This window comes from Halichondria panicea, chromosome 7, assembly GCF_963675165.1.
Source record: "Halichondria panicea chromosome 7, odHalPani1.1, whole genome shotgun sequence".
NCBI classification, from domain to species: domain Eukaryota; kingdom Metazoa; phylum Porifera; class Demospongiae; order Suberitida; family Halichondriidae; genus Halichondria; species Halichondria panicea.
Genome location: NC_087383.1, coordinates 6,407,132 through 6,427,118, shown reverse-complemented (window position 1 = coordinate 6,427,118; position 19,987 = coordinate 6,407,132). Strand labels below are relative to the sequence as shown.

Below are 19,987 nucleotides of genomic sequence, written 5' to 3'. Positions count from 1 at the left end.
TAATTTGCGACTTTGTCTCGAATTGTTATGCTCTCCAGGAGCGTAGCCAGGATTTTTTGGAAGAGGGGGCAAAACCTATCAGCCCCGCAGCGCCTAAATTTTGACCGGAAGCCACGCCTCTTAATTATGATGTCATAATTGATTTCTCTATTTAGTTGGGTGTGGCCTGATGTTTAGAAAGCTAGTTTAGCAAAGAACAAGAACTGTCTATAGATTTAGACCAGAATAGCTCACAGTTTAGGGACTAAATCGTTTTGCTTGCCTACTAGCTAGCTAACTGCAGCAATATCGGGAAGAAAGGGAGTGCTCAGCAAGATAATCAGCTACACTAACCTGAGCTGAGTAGTAGAGATCCAGAAAAAGGGGGGGCATTTGCCCGCTTTGCCACCCCCTGCCTACGCCACTGCTCTCTATTTAAACTTTCATACTTCAAATCACACCCAAAACGTCATATCCGGCTGTAATAAACGTACATTAAAAACCTAGCTTGGGGCAGCCAGAACTACAGTATAATTATACGGAGGCATGGCCGCACTTCAGGTCTGATCAAGCTAGCAATTTATAACGACTGGTATATTGAAGTGACTACTTAATTCAGAGACCCTGATGTGAGAGCCTGATGTAGAATCATACATGCAGTATAGGCTTGTTAATTTGTAAAATTATGAGGTTATCAATTAAGCCCTTGCTCTTGTGACCATATCCAGTAGACTGCATGTGATCCATTTTGCGCTGAACATTCTATCATGCATGCATATTTATTATCGTAGTATATTCACAGTGCAATTGTTGTTCTCACCTCAGATTCTGCACAAGTAGTTCGTATCCTAAAGCTGACACTGAAAAATGAAGGTGATGTAACCACCAAAGTTAACCGCCACGGGCCACGATCGTGGCCCGCAATAGTGACTTTTTTTGCGAAATTCTAATTCTGCGATACTTAGGAAGTAGCTCGAACTACGCACATCCCTGTATAGAGGAAGAGCTGTAGAGTCATGTGCAATTTAGTCTAGAATTTTTCAAGCCACGTTGCTATGTTAAAATTTCATTAGCATCTTACCGCACGAAGTTTATAGCTATGGCTAGATTGTTTACTTGTGCCGATGTGCTTGAACAGCTTGAGGACAGCAATGGCGATGTCTCCTCTGGTGATGACAGTGCCTATGAAGGAGAGGGGATAGTAGGATACCTCCCAAAGGCTACCAGCTTTATGCCAGACGCTGATGAACTGTCTGGGACTGAGGACATGCATGACATGGACCAGGACGGTGAAAGACCAGGAGAGGGCTCACTGTGTGACTCTGGCAAGTAGTATAGTATAGCTAGAATATCAGTAGTGTAAGTATAGTATAGCTAAAATAGAATTAGCAGTAATGAACAGTCTTTATGAGCTTGTAGATCGTTCACCGATATAGTAATACATGTACGTATTGTACTTCAAATTGATATATCTTAGCACTGTTACATTCATATGATGTGAAAATCAAGCTTAGTCAAGCCTTTATACCATATGATAGGCTGATCCATAAAAAAAAATTTTTGGATTTTATCTCACCGCTGGCCGAGCATTTAAAATGATAAAAACGGGTGAGCGTAATAACTGTGGTTGTTATGGCAACACATGTTGCACCATTTTATTCCTTGTTGTATGGGCATTCTATTGGTATGTGGTTGCTAGGCATTTTATTGCTCTGGAAACCCGATAGAGAATTTACAGACATTTCACTTCACTGTTAATTAAGAATCCGACGGTTAAAGGGTTAATCCAACCCTCACAAGGGTCTAGTGCTTCATATAATAACCACTTTTTATCGTTTTCTCCAGAGAACAATCGACTTCTCTTTGCTTGCAAGTTTGGGTACACTGCAATTGTCCATTATCTGATCAATCAGTGCAATGTGGATGTCAATGGTGAGTGAATATCTCTGTACGCTGATTGCTAATGGCATGCATCTCTTTACCTTTCTACCTACCCATTAATTGTGTATGTCTCAACAATGATATCTTATACCTTATGCAATGTTAGGCCTCCCATAACTCATTGTGTATGTCTTGGGTATATATACACCACTACTGTGGGTATAGTTGGGTAGGTGCAGTATGGGACATGTAGAGGTGTTCAGGCAATAGTTGTTGATGACGTTTATATAGTTATGGTTTCTGAGACAATGTGTTGTGCATTCCTGACACTGTCCTGACTCACCACTATAGGAACTGTGGACAGTGATGGACTAACTCCACTGGGAGTGGCAGTCAGAGAGGGGAAGCTGGACACTATCAAGTACCTCATCACAGAGTGCAACGTGGATATCAATAGTAAGTTAGTATAATTATTTGCATGCATGCACTGTAATTACATCACTTGACCTTTCTATCCCAACCTATTGTGTGTACGTCTCAAATGATACTTTACAGTAGCAGCCAATATAAAGTACCCGTTCCGTTTACGTAATACGTCCGTAGTACCCATATACATATTAATACGCATTTTTTCTTATTCAACCATTGTCATACCCATGCAGCTCTGCATGCAGCTAGCTATAGCTATTGTGAAGTATAGTTAGCTGTATATATATATAGATATTAGCTATAGCTAGCGTTTTCTAACCTTGTAGAACAGAGATAGGACTCATATTTATATATAGAGACTGCAGACATTTGTGACAGGGCCAATGAAAACGGACCTTAACGCGGCAATAATTAAATTAAGCTATAGGCCAATTTAGTAGAAATGAAAAACATGGGCAAAAAATTTTTTTTTCACAGGTGCTAACTTCAACCCTTCCTCTACCTACCTGTAAAAATTTGGGTCTCTACGAAGCTTTAAACAGGTCAAGCGCGGACGTTGAAGAAACTCACCGAACGTTCATTTTTTACAATGAAATTTACTGTCTACGTGAGGGGAAATTCCCTGGGAATTTCCCTATTATTGTTAATTATTTTAACAAATAAAAGATGACAACTTGTACAGGACTATTTCATCAGCCCAGTACTTACAATCATCAAGAGGAGCCAGGTATATTATAGCTCCACTTCTTAACAAACATAATTTAGCAACAGAAATAGATTAGAAAGAGCAGCTATCTAGCTAGCTAGCTTGGCGTAGATCCACTCTTGTTTCTTTAGATGTACGTATCCCGTGCCACTTGTCCTCATAAACACTCCATAACAACCTACAGATAAGTAGTAAGTTAAGATAGACACAATATCAATGTCACTTACATTCTAGCCAATAGACAAGCGTTTCTCAGGCCTCCGACACTTACCACCACCTGGGGGAACCATCAATATAAATGTTATACGACAATTCCACGCAGTTTCCTGGGCCCTCCATGATGTGATCACCCATCCCATCAGGCCTGTTACTACTAAGCACAATGGCAGATATACCAGTACTAAATTAAAGGAGGAAAGCTTCTTATAAGGCTACTAATAAGTTGGATCAAGCCTTAGATCGATACGGATGAATACTAAGTGAAAGACTACCTATAATAGATCACTTAGGCTTCCTTTAAGCTGTATGAAGGACAGAGACACTTTCTGTAGGCTCGATACAAGTGAGGGATCTTTTATAAGACTGATACATTACACAGATACAAGCTTATAACAAGACATGAGAGCTTACCATTTGAGCGACGGGAGTCTTTGTCTCTTTATTTCTTCGAAGATCCTTCCTAGGTGCCAAGCAATCCAGCTACATAGCTATACTAGCTAGCTAGAGAGTCCTAGAACGCCTAGCCTTCATCTAACTAACTTGTCTTATCCAGAACATCTTTTACTAAGCTTTATGAGTATACGGAAGTGCCCGGAAGCCAATAATTGAACTTCAATTATCATGACGTTTGAGCGTCATTTACTCAAGAGGGCGTTGCAATACCTTCGTAGCGTTCCCTCGAACATATCTCCGGAAAGAAAGTAGCTAGGAGGTCGATCTTGGTATCATTTTGAAGCTTAAAGGACGCCCTATCCGATTCAACAATAAAAACTGATTCGAAAATGCCCGCGTTAAGGTCTGTTTTCATTGGCCCTGTCACATTTAATGAGAAGTTGAAGAACCTGTGAATTCTGCGTTATGATTATGTCTTTGTTATAGATCAAGAGCTATATATATAGGCTTAATTACAGCTAGACATAAGCCATGGCATAGCTAAGTGCTTGAGATGACTATAGGATTGTCTCTTTGTTTGCTACTTTTCTACAACATACTTGCAACATGTAACGGTAAATAACAGCGGTACAGTAAATTGCAACGCTTTTAATTAATATGATGGTGTCAAAACGTTATGAAACGTGTACTACGTAAACGGAACTGGTACTTAATATTGTAGGATCACGATAAAATCCGTGCCGTACGTCCATCATAGACAGACAGATGTACGGTGGCCCTGAGCGTTACTATTAGTTCACCTTAGCTACTTGATAGTTCACCTACCTTAGCTACTTGATAGTTCGCCTACCTTAGCTACTTGATAGTTCAACTATACCTTATCTAGGTAATTAATTACGCTACACTATCCTAGTTCTTCTGTAATTACTGTATGCCTCAAACTTGCCAGTGACCTTAAGTTTATAGTTCAACAACCTTAGCTACTTGATAGTTCGCCTACCTTAGCTACTTGATAGTTCGCCAACCTTAGCTACTTGATAGTTCACCTACCTTAGCTACTTCGAAGTTGACCTTTGAACTGTATGTTACTGCTGCTGGAGCCATGTGACTCAATATAAATGAGAGCTCCATGTATATATACAGGTACTGAGGATTATCTGCAACCGGTTAGTGCTACCCTATGGGTAACAGCAATGCAAGATGAGAGTACCACACTTGAGTTATTTGGAAGTTACATGTTATTCACAATACTAGCTAGTCTAATAGCTTGGGGAAATAGAGCTAGGATTAAGAGACCTTTTGCTTCTCTTCCCCCTCCCCTCTGAGGCCCCAGACTAATACAACACATGCAGTTCAAGTTGTTTACGTTTATATCTCCTAATCCCATCGCAGCACAAGAGTTCTGTACTATATACAATGGTTCTGGTGTGGTACTCTAGTCTTGCATTGCTGTTAGATAATCCTCAGTACCTGTATACGTGCATATGTAGCTCTCATTATTGATCTCTAGTCGCTATGTACAGTACGGCTACAGCAGCATTAAATAGAATTAACATGCAGTTCAAAGGTCAACTGCGAAGTAGCTAAGGTAGGTGAACTATCAAGCAGCGAAGGTAGGTGAACTATCAAGTAGCTAAGGTAGGCGAACTATCAAGTAGAACTACCCAGTAGCTAAGGTAGGTGAACTACCCAGTAGCTAAGGTAGGCGAACTATCAAGTAGAACTACCCAGTAGCTAAGGTAGGCGAAGTATCAAGTAGCTAAGGTGAACTAATAGTAACGCTCAGGGCCACCGTACAGATGACTATAATTATTATAGAGACTCGCTTCACTTGGCCCTATATAAAGCGCCTCGTACTCAGATGCAGGACTGGGACTATAGGCCTGTACCAAGATTAATATTCCTTGAATAATAGGCAGTTTTTTTACAATGTGAATAATAATTCACTGTGAAAATAATTATATCCCACATTTTACGTATCAGTAAATCTTCCAATCATTAATTTTATGTTGAAACCACATTTTGTGTGCTAATAAAAGTTTGTTATTAGCTGCTGAAATTAAATCCCATTAAATATGGTGCTATAATAATTTGAATGAAAGCACCGCAGGTGCTGATGCCTCGGTGGAGATGCCAAAGCTACATAACATAAAGCGCTTTTATACTGATGAACATTTATTTTTTGCAATAATTATTTTGCTGCATGCAAACTCAAAGAGTAATGATCGACCATGATTGTTGTTAAAAATGATCGATGCCAAAAGTTAAAGTCTAAAATTAGTGGCTGCCATCAGCAGAGCCTTGCAACTTTCTTCCTCACTCTTGCAACTACCAATAGCTATATAGCTTTCTAGTGCAGAGCTAACTACTAAGTAGAGTAGTATAGAGGAGAGACCCATGTTGTGGGACCGTCGACTTTTTCGATAATCCCTTGACTTTCCAGACACTCGGTATAAACTACGTGCTCTTCTGAAAAGGCTGCAATGGCATTCCAAGTAAGGCATAATTAACTCGAAAACGAAGCATTATTTTGCAAATTCACGAATTAAAATCCAAGTAAACATGACCAGAAGCCTATAGAAACTCTTACTTGCACTTGATTCATCCTTGAGCAGCTGTAGCAGTCTACACAGACACACACACACACACAAACACACTATACCGTATACCTCGCTTGCTCATGCGCACTGAGGCATAATAATAAGTGTCATCAATTTGAATGAAAGCACCTGCGGTGCTGATGCCTTAATTGGTGGAGATACCAAAGCTACATAACATAAAGCTTATACACGTAGTATACGGTATACATGATGAACATTTTTTTATTTTCATGCTGCATGCAAACTCAAAGAGTGGGTAATGATCGACCATGATTGTCGATTGATGCCAAAGTTCCAGTCTAAAATTAATGGATACCATCATCAGAACGCAAGCCTTGCAGCTTTCTTCTCACTCTTGCAGCTACCATGGAATAGCTAGCGTTCTAGTGCAGAGCTAACTACTAACTATAGAGTAGCAATTATACTCGGTAAACAAGTTTGGCTACGTGCTTCTTAAAAAGCTGCAATGGCATTCCAAGTAAGGCATAACTCGAGAATGAAGCATTATTTTGCAAATCCACGAATAAAAATCCAAGAAAACATGACTAGAAGCCTATATAGAAACTCTTACTTGCACTTCATTGATCCTTGAGCAGCTTTAGCAGTGTATATACACACAGACACACAAACACACTACCATATACCTCGCTTAGGTGGATGAAGTAAATAATAGGCTGATAAAGTGCGAATATGAATAATAGGTGAACAAATTTGAATATTTGGCACAGGCCTATAACTGAAACCAACATTAAAAATTATTCAAATCACAATAAGTATTTGAAACCGGGCGACAACCCAACTTCCCCCAATTAAGAAATTTATAAAAGGTTGCTGCTGTATATAATATAATAATACTGTGTATCATAATTATTTATGATGAAATGAAACAATGCATGCATGGTTTCCATTATTATTATTATAGTAAAGTCTCACCCACTAATTAATCAGTGGGGTGGTCCTTTTTGTCACATTGTTTGATTCAACACTATTATATAGTCGGTGACGGACAAACTCCACTGGGACTAGCAGTCGAAGAGGGAAAGCTGAACACTATCAAGTACCTGATCTCAGAGTGCAATGTGGCTGTCAATGGTAAGTTAGTACATGCAATACAATATTCATGTGAATGAAGTACAGGTTATGTGTTACTTGTATGCATGTATACAGAATAAAGTAAATTCTTCTTCTGTTTGCATCAATGGCAGATCCAGTGGGGAGCTTTAGGGGCTTGAGCACCAGTTTGATGATGAGCCAATAAAGGATAGAATTTATAGAGCTAGTTATATATAGCTATCATTGCATGCATGCACTGGATATATAGCATAATTATAGGTCAGCTAATTAATACTGTGCATATGAACAATTATTGATGAGTCATGCAGGAAACATTATCGTGATTTGCTGCAGAATAGCAAAAAACAGATGGCCTTTTTTTAAAGTATTTTGGTGACTTTTTAGTATGCAGATGAAAGTTAGTTAATAATTATAATGATTATAGCTATACAATTAAGATACAAAGAAGACAGTGTGTCAGCTTTCATGCTAAAAGGAGTCTGCTTCCCTGCATGGCCCTGCTACACCATTGCGGGTAATTTTCGTTGGTGCAAATTTTCATATGAACGTACTGCCCAATTAAATGTCATTACACCTCAGGAGAACGTATTGCGTTAATTTGTATGATGCTCTATACAATACGAAATATATACCACCATACGAAAATATTGGTATAATTATAGTTATATGCAATTTTGCAAGTCATAGCTCCAAAATGATAATTATTAATAATACTACGTGAAAGATTAAAAAAATAATGACTGCAGCAGTAGTTATAATTGTTTGCACGCTGTGTGTGCACGTTGTAGGTACAAGCACATGCATGCACATTGAGCGGCTCTTTCACGTGGTATTATTAATATCCTGCCTCGATGTACGCTTTGTGCAGTATACTGTCGAAGTAGCCTACACAGGCTATCCTTTTCTGTTCTTTATCTAAATCGTTCAATCTTTATTACTAGAATATTTTGCTAGTGAAAAACCTTTGCGAATGAAAGTACCGAGGGTGCTGATGCCTCGATGGAGGTGCCAAAGCTACATAACATTCCTACTACATGAATTATTGATGAACAATCTTGCATTGAATTTGCTGCATGCAGGCAAAATCCAGAATCAAAGAGTGGGTAATGATCGGCCATGATTGTTGTTAAAAACGATTGATGCCAAAAGTTCAAGCCAAGGTTAATAGCTGCATCAGTAGAGCCTTGCAGCTCTCTTCTCACTGTTGCAGCTACCAATAGCTAGCGTTCTAGTGCAGAGCTAACTACTAAGTAGAGTAGCAACACTCCATGGGCAAGTTTCGCTACGCACTCTTCTGAAAAGACTGCAATGGCATTCCAAGTAAGCAAAACTAGGCATAACTCGGGGACGAAGCAAATCCAAGTAAACGTGACTAGAAGCCTATAGAGACTCTTACTTGCACTTGATTCATCCTTGAGCAGCTGTAGCGGTCTACACAGACACACAGACACACAAACATGCAGACACACAAACACACTACCGTATACCTCGCTTGCGCATGCGCACCGGGGCATAATGAGCCCATGCAAGCAGCAGAAAATTTAACCCTTTGCGATCTAACTATTGCGTTCTGGTAAGGATCGTGTGTATTTACTAATAATAATTTTAGATTTTGCAATTTTATTATTGCAAATTGATCAACCCTCGCAAAGTTCACATATAATTATGTTTGATGCTTGCAAAACATTCTTTACTAGCTGTAATTGTTCAATAAAATACGGAAGGAATGGAGGAATAATTATATAGAGGTATAGAGTTAGCAAAAAGGAGAGCATGTATAATTATATCGGGAAGTCGTGTGAGGGTAGAAGGACGATAGAAGGGTGAAAATGAGCGTGGGTATGCAGTGCTAGAGATGTTGTACCAGTCTATATTGTGTGTTTAGATTCTATCCATAGAATATCTAATATATATTTCTTGTGTCTTAGATCTAAACTAATAGCTTAGTCATCATTATCATCTAACAGGTAGCTACTGCCACCAGCTAGAGCTGGCCGCACTGGTTCCCGGACTTTGCATGCAGTAGCAGTGTCTCAGTACAAGTCTTATAATTATTAACTTTGAATGCGTCGGAGAATACTTTACGTCCCGATTGTGGGCTATAATTATAATTATCTCCCACGTTCATAAATATCCTTGTGGATCACGCTATTTCCTAAACCAGGCCTTACTTTTTCTTAACTGTACCCCAATTTCTTTTTTTGCATGCTGCCTTATTTTGCTATTTTTTTTTGCTACCTTCTATTTATGGATGAACAACGGCAATAAAAAAAGGCCTGGGAACAAGGCTAAGATTAGTGACCGTTTGATAATGGCTCCAATAACTTCGTAGTACAACATCAGGGGGTTCTATAGGGAAGCTAAACAGCGATGCTTATAATTATTGAGTGAGAGGACAGTGACTGGGATCATAATTATAGGAATCTACTTTTCAGAGATCAAGCTATAAATAAAGACCATGTATATGTGGAGAGCCAGAGGAAGAAGCTCCTGAGCATATAAATTATATAGATCAAGTCTCCTGGACCTTGTAAGTTATAATTATGTGGATCATATAATTATAACTATTATAGGAATCTATACTTTTCAGAGATCAAGCTATAACATGGACAGCCACAGAAAAAAGCTCCTGAGCATATAATTAATTGTAGACCAAGCCCTGAACCTGTATAGAACGTCATATAATTATGACAGTAGTCTTGATAGCTTAGTCTAGTTAGTATACACAAATGGACGTGAAGTGATTAAAATGTCAAATATAATTATAGCACAAAGTGGTCGGTCAAGAAGTTGAAATGTGCAGTCCTTAATTCTCACTCTAACGTAACCACAATAGCTTGTCTCTTGTCTTGCTTGTTTGCTAGAGCTATATATAGCATGATGTGCTAGGCCTCCTTCACCGGCCACTTCCCTGATGTGAAGTGCGGCCTGGAATCGAGGCTTATAGCATGATACATGCATGCACTGGTTTTATCTCAAAAATGGCTATTTCAATGATAGTCATCTGTTTTTATCATTACATTTCCTGTTTTTTTATCTTATTAAACACAAGCCACGTGATAATTCTGCCCGATCAATAATTTTGTGACCGAACGTTTGAATCTCTAGTCGATCTTCTAGCTATTATTGACCCGTTATAATCCTCACTGAAAAGGGTGTCAGCCGATACAATCTCGCAGAGAAGTTTCTGCAGATCTTGATTGAACCGTGTCACCGTGAGAAGATTGAGAACACTTATTAAGTGTCTTCAGTCTCTTTGTGCCTTCATACAATAATTATTATTTATGTACATAATTGTGAAAAAATTACTAGTTAGTGAGGGTGGTCAGTTGCTAGGTAATGATGATAATTATATAGAATTATATTTGGTGTGAATAAAAAAATAAAATTTAATGATCATTGTCTAACATTAGTGGGTTCTGAGTCCTCTCTCAAACTGTTCAGCTGTTAGTGTTCCATCGATGCTCTATAGTGTCAAGATAGCTGGGGTCTGGGTTACTATTTTTTTGTGCCTTCATACAATTATTATTGTTTATGTACATAATTGGGGGTGGTCAGTTGCTATAGGTTTAATGATGATAGTGTCAAGATAGCTGGTGTCTGGGTTACTATAGTTACAAGTGATTTCAATAGATATGGATTTTTGAAAAAATTAGTGTGTCTGTATTTTGAGCTGAGAAAGGTTAACTGTCCTGTTGAAAGGTCTGCTCCCCCGGCCCTGTTTGTGGCTCTCTGATTGTTGTGTTCTGATTCTCTCCATGGCTTGTGTGTTCTGGCTCTCTGACTGGCTACGAAGTTTAATTATGCTGTGACACAGAGCTCCTTCCTATATAAACAGCTCACAGAAGCAACAGCTACAACAAAACTGATTTAGAACTTTGGATCTGCTTTATTTAATTCATGTGAATGTGTTTCAGACATCTCCCAATAAATACAGTTATCGAACAAAAAACAATTATTTTATCTCTATTATTATATTATATTCTACATGTATAATTATTGTATTTGATGACATTATAACTCGTCAATGTGTGGTTTCTATGGTTAAAGTTACTGTAATAAAATCTTAAAACATGGGCGTAGGTGTAATGTAGCACGACGCTTGGCTTTACGCATTCGTTATTGCCCTTGTGGTCACGGCTCAGTGAGTTCTGTCATTATTTTGTAGTACTCGCAATTTCTTTGATGTACATCGTAGAGATGACGCAAGACTATAATAAGTAAATCACAATACAATTATAATTACCTACACTATAATTATGCATTACACAACACGTGAATGTATAATTATGAGATATCTTCGAATAACCAAACCTTGTAAGAACGAATCAGGTTAATATTATTATAGAGCACTGCATATACATGTACTTTCAGCTAGGTGCTCAATGATTATTGATGCATATCCATTACAGATGTTCTTCTACTTGCCTGCCAGTATGGGGTTACCAAAATCGTGGAATATCTTTTGAATGACGTTGTTGGCTGTGATCCCAATATCAAAGATGTCGATGGACACACACCACTCTTTCTTGCAGATAACAAGGAAATCATTCTACTCTTGTTGCAACATGGAGCTACTGCCGAAGATGTCTATACCAATTATCGCGAAGCTCTTGGTAACGTGTTTTCAAAGGATCCCCTGAAAAACCCAGTGAAGATGCTTGTTATCGGTCACGGTGGAGAAGGAAAGAGCACTCTCATTGAAGCAATGGAACACGAGCCAACTGCATTCACATATCTAGTCAACATATTCGTCTCTCCTAAAGAAGTCGATGGAGTTAGCAAGAAAACAGCCGGAATCATCCCTCGATTATTCAAGAGCCGTGTCTTTGGAGATGTGTTGGTCTATGACTTTGCTGGTCAAGAGGTCTACTACAGCAGTCACGCTGCAATTATCAAGTCAGCAGTTGATGCATGTCGGCCCATTTTCATTTTGGTTATCAGTCTCCTAAATGAAAACATCACTACCACCCACTCTGTCTCGTATTGGTTGGGCATCATTGCCAACCAGTGTGCCAATAATGGAGGGCAAAGCACCACTCATTGTGGTGTCTAGCCATGCTGATCTTGTAAAGGACGACTCCGCAATCCTGGAAAGGAAGGAGACCATATTGAAAGCTGTGCAGAAATTTCCCATGTTTGAGCTCGTGGAAATCATTCCGATCGATTGTCGATTTTCTAATTCAAGTGGTATGAAAGTTTTGAGGCGTTCAGTTGGCTTTACATGTGACTCTATTAGATCCAAGCTGTCTGTCAGTTTGAACTGCCACATGTTTCTCATCTATTTGCTTGAAAAATTTTCTGGAAAGATTGCAGTTTCACTGGAAGACATACAGCAGGAACTCGCGGTGGATCGCCTCCAGCCTTCTAAGAAGCACAAAGATCATATTCCATTCATCCCCTCAACGATTCCCCGCCTTGTTGAGATCTGCTCTCAGCTGAGTGACAAAGGTCACGTTCTCTTCTTGCACGACACAGCTTCACCTGAGAAGAGCTTTGTCATCATTGACAGTTCAACACTACTCTCTCGAATCAATGGAACCATATTTGCTCCAGAAGATTTCAAACAACACTGCAAGTTGTTCTCCAGCACTGGTATCGTACCAAAATCTAAGCTTGCTGCTTACTTCCCAGATATCGATATTCAACTGCTGATTGGATTCTTATCTCATCTCGAGCTAGCCGTTGTTATTGACGATAAAGAAATCCTCTGTCTTATCAACCATCATCTGGACGAGTCTAGTGCTAGTACTGAGGAAGTGTACATGTTCTGCCCCGCTCTGATCACCTTAGCAGCTCCTCCTGATGTATGGGAAGGCTCAGCGAAGTACCAATTTGGTTGGGTCCTGTCAGCAGTTCACAGTGATCAGTTCCTGGATGCTCGAATGCTCTACGTTCTCCTCCTTCGACTAGCTCTCTCCCTCCGCCTTGCTCTTAATACAGATACCAGCATTCCTGCTCTTCAACACTATTGTGCATTCTGGAAGACTGGTGTTTGCTGGAGCACATCTCACGGTGTCAAAATGGTGGTGGAAATCTCCAACAAGAAGCACGCTATTGTTCTAATGCAGGCACAAGAGCTTTCCTTGGATTTCTTTGATCTTCGTTCAACTGTGGTCGGTAAAGTGGTTGAGGCTAGAAAGCAGTTTTGTTGTTCGACTGAGGTTAACGAGTTATTCCTATCGCCTGCCAGTGTGACATATCCTCTCAACATCTCTGAAGCTCCCACATTCAACATCAATCTAGTGGCAGAAAGTGTTGTTAAACAACATCGCTACGTTGTTTCAACTAGTGGGATCTTAAGTTTGTCTGTGGCTGACTTTCTTTATGCTGAGGTTTACGCTGATCTTGGTGAGAATATTCTACAGCTTCTGTTCAATCCAGCACACAAGGAACTGTCTGATCGATTCATCTCGGCCCTTGCAACTTGTTGGAACAAGAATCCTCGATTGGCTGATATCGTACGCACAGCTATTACTGAGAATGCCAGCGCTGTATTTCAAGAGTGCAATAATCTTGATGAAGTTCTACAAGTCTGGAAAAGCACCAGAGTTTCCAGTGGTGAAGCACTGAGAAGAATTCTGGATCCACTTAGTGTGTTTACTGGACGAAATCCTCTCGTGAGTTGAAATGATTGCTTGGCTACGTTGATGTGTGCGTCTATCTTTTCTTGCTGCATAGGTATTGAATATTATTACACGCCTGCTGTATAGTGTTTCGATTTGTTAATTATTAATTTTGGTATCTATACAGGAACTGGCTGGTGTTGCTGCTAAGGAGACTAGTAATGATCTACTACCAGCCCCCAGACCAACACCAAACTGTCCAAGCACAGGTACTGCCATATATACCATAATTATATAGGTGTGTGTGTAGATGTACGTATATATATATACCGTAGCCGTTGAACCGCCCATATCAACCCCCACCTCCTATATATACTTTTGCCTGGTGTGTGTAGATTTATGGTTTGTAGTAATTTAAGCCCATGCAGTATGTACGACTGAAGCTGCGCCCAAGTACTTTCTACATACATTACATGCATGCATGCATACTTATGGCATTAAAATTTAAGTTGAAGTAAACTGGTAAAAATCGCAAAATTAATAATGAATTCCCAGAGAGAGGAAGTAAAATAAAATTGTTCATGGAACTAAATTAGTTTTATTGCACCTGCATTATTGTAGGACCAGCTGCTAATCGAGTCACACTCCAAGATCTAGTGAGCAGATACAGTCTGACTGACGAGCAGCTCAATAGTGAAATAGGGGACTCTGATATTCCCTATCTGGCCGAATATTTTGATGGTGTAAAGATATATTCGAGTGCAATGGGACTGACTCCTGCAGAACAGGCCGATGTGAATAGGTTGTACTGTAATGAAGGTACACAAGTAGCCATGACTGAATGCTTGATTCTCTGGAAAAGACACGATCCTTTCGCAGCAACTCACAAAGCTCTACTGGAGTTGTTACTGGGACTGAGAAAAGACAAGATAGCTGATGATATCTGTCAGCACTTGACTCAATGTGAGTATAATCAAGATTAATTTTATTGATGTCCAAACATGCATTACTAATAGTGTCTTGTGTTGGGTACATGCTATAGACTGTACTAGTGTATGACAGTGTAGTATAATAATATTAAACTAATGCTGATTGTCTCCATATATATTGTACAGGAGGTATATCACTGTCTGATGACATTGTCACGTGTGGAGAGGTGTACAGGAACACTTGCTCAAGTAACTCTCTGTAGAATGTTTGATACTCACAATTTATTTAGTTTGCAAATAGCTTCATAAAATTAATAATTATAGAATAATTATAGTATTTTTATTGTGTTTATTGTGTCTCATAAAAATCGAGTTTTTATATTTTCTAAGCATGCACTTGGTATTTATAATCAATACACAATTTTTGTAGTTCATTTGAATTTAACGATTGACATTATAATCAAAGTGATGGTTGACAAAGAAACCAAAGTAAGAAATGAACATGCACGATTATTAGATTGAGGTTGGAAAGCAAGTCAGACTTAACTAATATAACTAATAATATAGTACTGACATGTCAGGGCATGGAACCTCTAGATCTATAATAAAGAAAACTCCAATAAAGCTTATAGGGACAATGCAGTACCTCTCGATGTTTTAATACATAATATAATTATAATAGCTAGTCTGGACAGGTGTAAAAATAATGTATTACTGAAAAAAGCTTTACGTATTATAGCTTGTACACAACGATATCTCCTCATCCATCACACTCTACTCGATAAACATTACAAAGACCAATCATCTCATTCATAATTATTATTGCTATTATATGTTTTGAGGGGCCCCTCGTTATTGTATATAGAGCTCTATTATTTCAATAGTCACTCTATTGTGTTGTGTAATTGGTGTTGGAGACTATGGTGCCTGGAATAGAGTGACTGGTGAGGAGTGTTGTACTAGCATAATTTATTACTGTGGCTGCAGTTGTGTGTGTTATAGATGACCTGCTCTATTGATTTATACAGAACTGAAAATGGACTACAAAAAACGTTAAAACTGCGAAATCAAGTGTCTAACTCTACAAAATAATTATCTTTAAGACAAGCTATCTACTCAAGTCCCCAAGTCAAGTATCTCCAGCCACTCGAAGAACAACATTCTCATCCTTAAGGACGAGTGAGTGTGTATAATCTATATCACATGACATTAAGCCCCTCCCCCTAGCTACTGTTGTGTGTGTGTTGGTCTCCTCTCATGCAATCAATACACACTATACTGAGCTGCTCTGGTTGATGTGTATAATTGTTTCTACAGGAACACTGGAGGAACATGCAAGGACTCATACTGGCACTCCTCATGCACCTGGATAGGAGGCTGGAATGGCAGTTGTATTTTACTGAGCATTACAATTCTGTACATGTAGTTACTGAGCATTGTGTCCAATTAGCATGCCATAATGATGTGTCCTGACCTCTGACCCCAATCACCTCTTGTCACAATACATGTTGTGAGCCGGCCGGAGACCACTAACGGAACTCTAATAGAGGAAGCGTCCAGTCTATACAACGCACTGCTACTACTCTTGTACGAGTCTGCATGATATGGATCATCTCTCTACGTACTGGCAGAATTAACAAACTTCCCTCTCCTCAAAAGACGAGTGAGTGTGTATAATCTGTATCACATGACATGCCCCTCCCCCTAGCTACTCTTGTGTGTGTGTGTTTGTAAGTTACTGAGCATTATAATAATTATGACTGACATGAGCATTATTGTATTAAATTCCATGTTATGATTGTGTTCCTCACTTCTACACTAATAATCTATATTGTGTTTTACAATACAGACTACTGTTGGAATTCCAAGCAAGCAATGCAGAGCTGATTAATTTTAACTCGACTATTAGACATGTACTGAGACTGACTTCTTTAGTATTGAGTCCCACTCCCCCCATGCATGCCTCTCTGCCATGCTCACCAGATTACAGGAAACAGCAAGCCTATCTACTATACTCCTACTGCTATACTCAAGTCAAGTCTCTATATCACTGGAAGGATTTCAATACAAACAACGTCCTCCTCCTTAAGGACGAGTGAGTGTGTGTGATTTGTATCACATGATACTAAGCCCCTCCCCCTATAGCTACTCTTGTGTAGCATAAACTGTATACACACATAGTGTTAAATGTTAGTATTGAGAGGCTTAAGTGGTCATAGTCTAGTAGGCATGTGTATAATTGTTTCTATACAGGGACAGTGGACGGACAGCGACTGATACTGGCACTCCTCACCTGGGTTGTATACTGCAAGGGTGGAGTTATATCCAGCATTATAATAATAGGCATCATTATTATTACTGCATGACCATTACATTACATGCTGTGTCCTAACCTCTGCCCTAACAATGTTATTATCACAATACATGTTCTGGGCCGAAGACCACTGGCGGAATTTGGAGAATACTAGAGGAAACAACACTATACACAGAGTATCTACTGCTACTATACTGAATTAAGTCAAGTATGTATGGAGCATCTCTTCACCGGCAATGACATCACTGGCATTGGTGGAATACAATGTCCTCCTCCTTAAGAAAAAGTGAGTGTCTATATTATATATGTATTACAGTGGAACCTCTGTTAACAACCACCTCCGAATAAAGGTAAAGGTAAAGGTAGTCAAGGTCTCTGGGTAAAATATTCGTGGTCCGGCTATATACTGTAGCAACTGCTGTGTTGACAATATTTTGTATGTCACGTTCTAAATAGAGGTCAAACTATAGCCTCTAGAGAAATAATGATCAAAATTAATAATTATGCAACACCAAGACTTCAACATAATTTTTCAACCTCCAAAATTAGGCTTTAAAAGTGTCACCTTAGATCGAATAAATATATACGGTATCATCCTTTTGATATTCGTCAAAATATTAATTATGCTTGATCAGAGGCCGCTCTTGTATAAAGCCCACACTCAAATAGTAGCCTCTAAAATTAATCCCCATCTTCAGTGCGATAAAAGCTGCTCTCAAATAGTAGCCTCAATAAACTTTAACCGTAATTACCTCTGAGTCATATTGATACTGCAGTGGTATCTACAGTAGCAGCTTGTTAGTGCAGACTCTCACATGGCAGACTTTGAGTTTGTGCAGGTGAAAAGAACTTACCTGCTAAACCACTTCCTGTTTGCCTTCAAAAAGGAACTGGTATGCTACTTATCAAAGAGTTGTCCCAGCGTAGAACTAACCACATATTACATTATGCGTGGATGGATGCCAAACATTTGGTCACGACAAGCAGCCATAGATGTGTTTGTAATTGAGTCTGCATGGTAACATTAATAAATAAGCGCGAGTATTAATTTGTGACTTGTGCATTCTTATCAAAGAAGAGTTATTCCGTGCGTGAGATTCTTTACGCACGGTTAAAAGTAGCCCTTTCTAAAGGCAAAAAAGGAAGCGGTCTCATTTTACTGGAGCGTTAGTAGACGTAATGAACACCTTTCTGGTCTCTCGAATTCTAATTGCTAGCAAAATATCGTATATAGCTGCAGCCTCTGATCAAGTAGTACGAGTAACAAGCAATGGCAAGGCTTCTAATTGGCCCTTGCCTGTGTTTGTTATGAGTGTTCTTAATCCCTTATACGAGTAACCTAATCGTTTATGATGCCGTTCTCAGCAATTTTAATAATATTTTTAGCCGCAGCTGTTGTTTGAACCCTGTGCAAATACTGATCCGTATGTGATACGCTTTTAATTACCCCGGGCGGCCCCGTAAACCCAAACCAGTTAGACCATTATTATGCCTCGGTGCGCATGCATGTGCAAGCGAGGTATACGTTTGTGTGTCTATGTGTGTGTAGACTGCAATCAAGTGCAAGTAAGAGTTTCTATAGGCTTCTATAGTCATGTTTACTTGGATTTTAATTCGTGGATTTGCAAGATAATGCTTCGTTCTCGAGTTACGCCTAGTTTTGCTTACTTGGAATGCCATTGCAGTCTTTTCAGAAGCCGGGCACGTCGCCAAACTTATTTACCGAGTGTTGCTACTCTACTTAGTAGTTAGCTCTGCACTAGAATGCTATAGCTATTGGTAGCTGCAAGAGTGAGCAGAGAGCTGCAAGGCTCTGCTGACTTGCAGCCATTAATTTTAGACTTGAACTTTTGGCATGGATTGTTTTATTGTTTAACAATAATCATGGTCAATCATTACCCACTCTAAGTTTGCATGCAGCAAAATCAAAAATGTTCATCATGTGTATAAAAGCTATTAGTAGCTTTATGTTATGTAGCTTTGGCATCTCCAACGAGGCATCAGCACCTGCGGTGCTTTCATTATAGTATTGACTAATTTCATCACATTAAAATTAATTATGGTTGAATTATCTTAATTGTTTCAGATTCACATCATAAGCTTATTAGATGGAGAATCGTCACTCATGGCTGCATTGACGGCTACAGTAGGCTGGTGACTTTCTTGAAGTGTTGTGGCAGTAATAAATCGCCAACAGTGTACGAATTATTTTTGTGTGCAGTTCAAAAGCATCAGGTGCCATCTTGTATATATAAGAATGGACCAAGGTGAGGAAAATGTATTGGTCGCACGTCACATGTTAGAAAAAAGAGGACATGATAGGAGGAGTGTGATTGTAGGAGCCTCGGTCCATAATCAACGCATAGAGCGACTATATGGAGGGACATGCACCGCTGTGACTATTCTCTTTTACAAGCTGTTTTACTTTATGGAACAAGTGGATCTATTAGAATGTTTGAATGAGACGCATCTGTATTCCCTTTATTATAATGTGTTCATTCCACGTATTAATCAGGCACTTGCACTGTTCATTGGTGGATGGAACCATCACTCAATCCGAACTGCACACCGTAAGTCTCCACACCAGTTGTTTACAACAGAGACACTACTTTTGCAGCACTCCGGACTCGCAGCTTTGGATTTTTTTGAGAATGTGGAGGAAGAATATGGAATTGACATGGAAGGCCCCATCCCGTCTCAGGGACGTTCTATAGTTGTGCCTGAGGTGCCAATAAGGCTAAGTTCAGAGAATTTTGCTCTCCTACAGCAAGCTGTTAAAACAGCTAGCATTATAGTAGCCATTACTCAATCTCTTTGGACACACCCTTTTTAATTATTCCTGTGGATGTAATGCGCATGCGCGCTTATTCCCCACGTGTGAGAAACTAATATCCAGA

General features: G+C 39.3%; 2 protein-coding genes and 1 long non-coding RNA gene across 3 annotated transcripts in view; 2 read left to right on the top strand and 1 right to left on the bottom strand.

Moving 5' to 3' along the window:
- The window catches only part of LOC135338456 (uncharacterized), a 55,175-nt gene extending 39,930 nt beyond the window's left edge, over nt 1–15,245 (top strand). The window contains exons 9-10 of the mRNA XM_064534593.1: nt 14,469–14,810; nt 14,963–15,245. Coding sequence (XP_064390663.1) covers nt 14,469–14,810; nt 14,963–14,964 — 344 coding nt within the window. The 3' untranslated portion in view covers nt 14,965–15,245. The remainder of the gene's footprint in view (nt 1–14,468; nt 14,811–14,962) is intronic.
- Nucleotides 526–13,894, top strand: LOC135338921 (death-associated protein kinase 1-like). The gene is made up of 5 exons (XM_064535014.1): nt 526–540; nt 1,707–1,911; nt 2,212–2,316; nt 7,204–7,299; nt 11,694–13,894. Exons 1-5 carry the CDS (start codon nt 526–528, stop codon nt 12,335–12,337), a joined length of 1,065 nt encoding a protein of 354 aa, XP_064391084.1. The 3' UTR covers nt 12,338–13,894.
- On the bottom strand, nt 2,950–4,017 carry LOC135338571 (uncharacterized). Its single transcript, XR_010395600.1, has 3 exons — nt 3,626–4,017; nt 3,223–3,272; nt 2,950–3,173 (listed from the first exon to the last, which is right to left on the bottom strand). It is a non-coding gene; the product is annotated as an uncharacterized LOC135338571 (long non-coding RNA).
- Nucleotides 15,246–19,987: the final 4,742 nt, after the last annotated feature.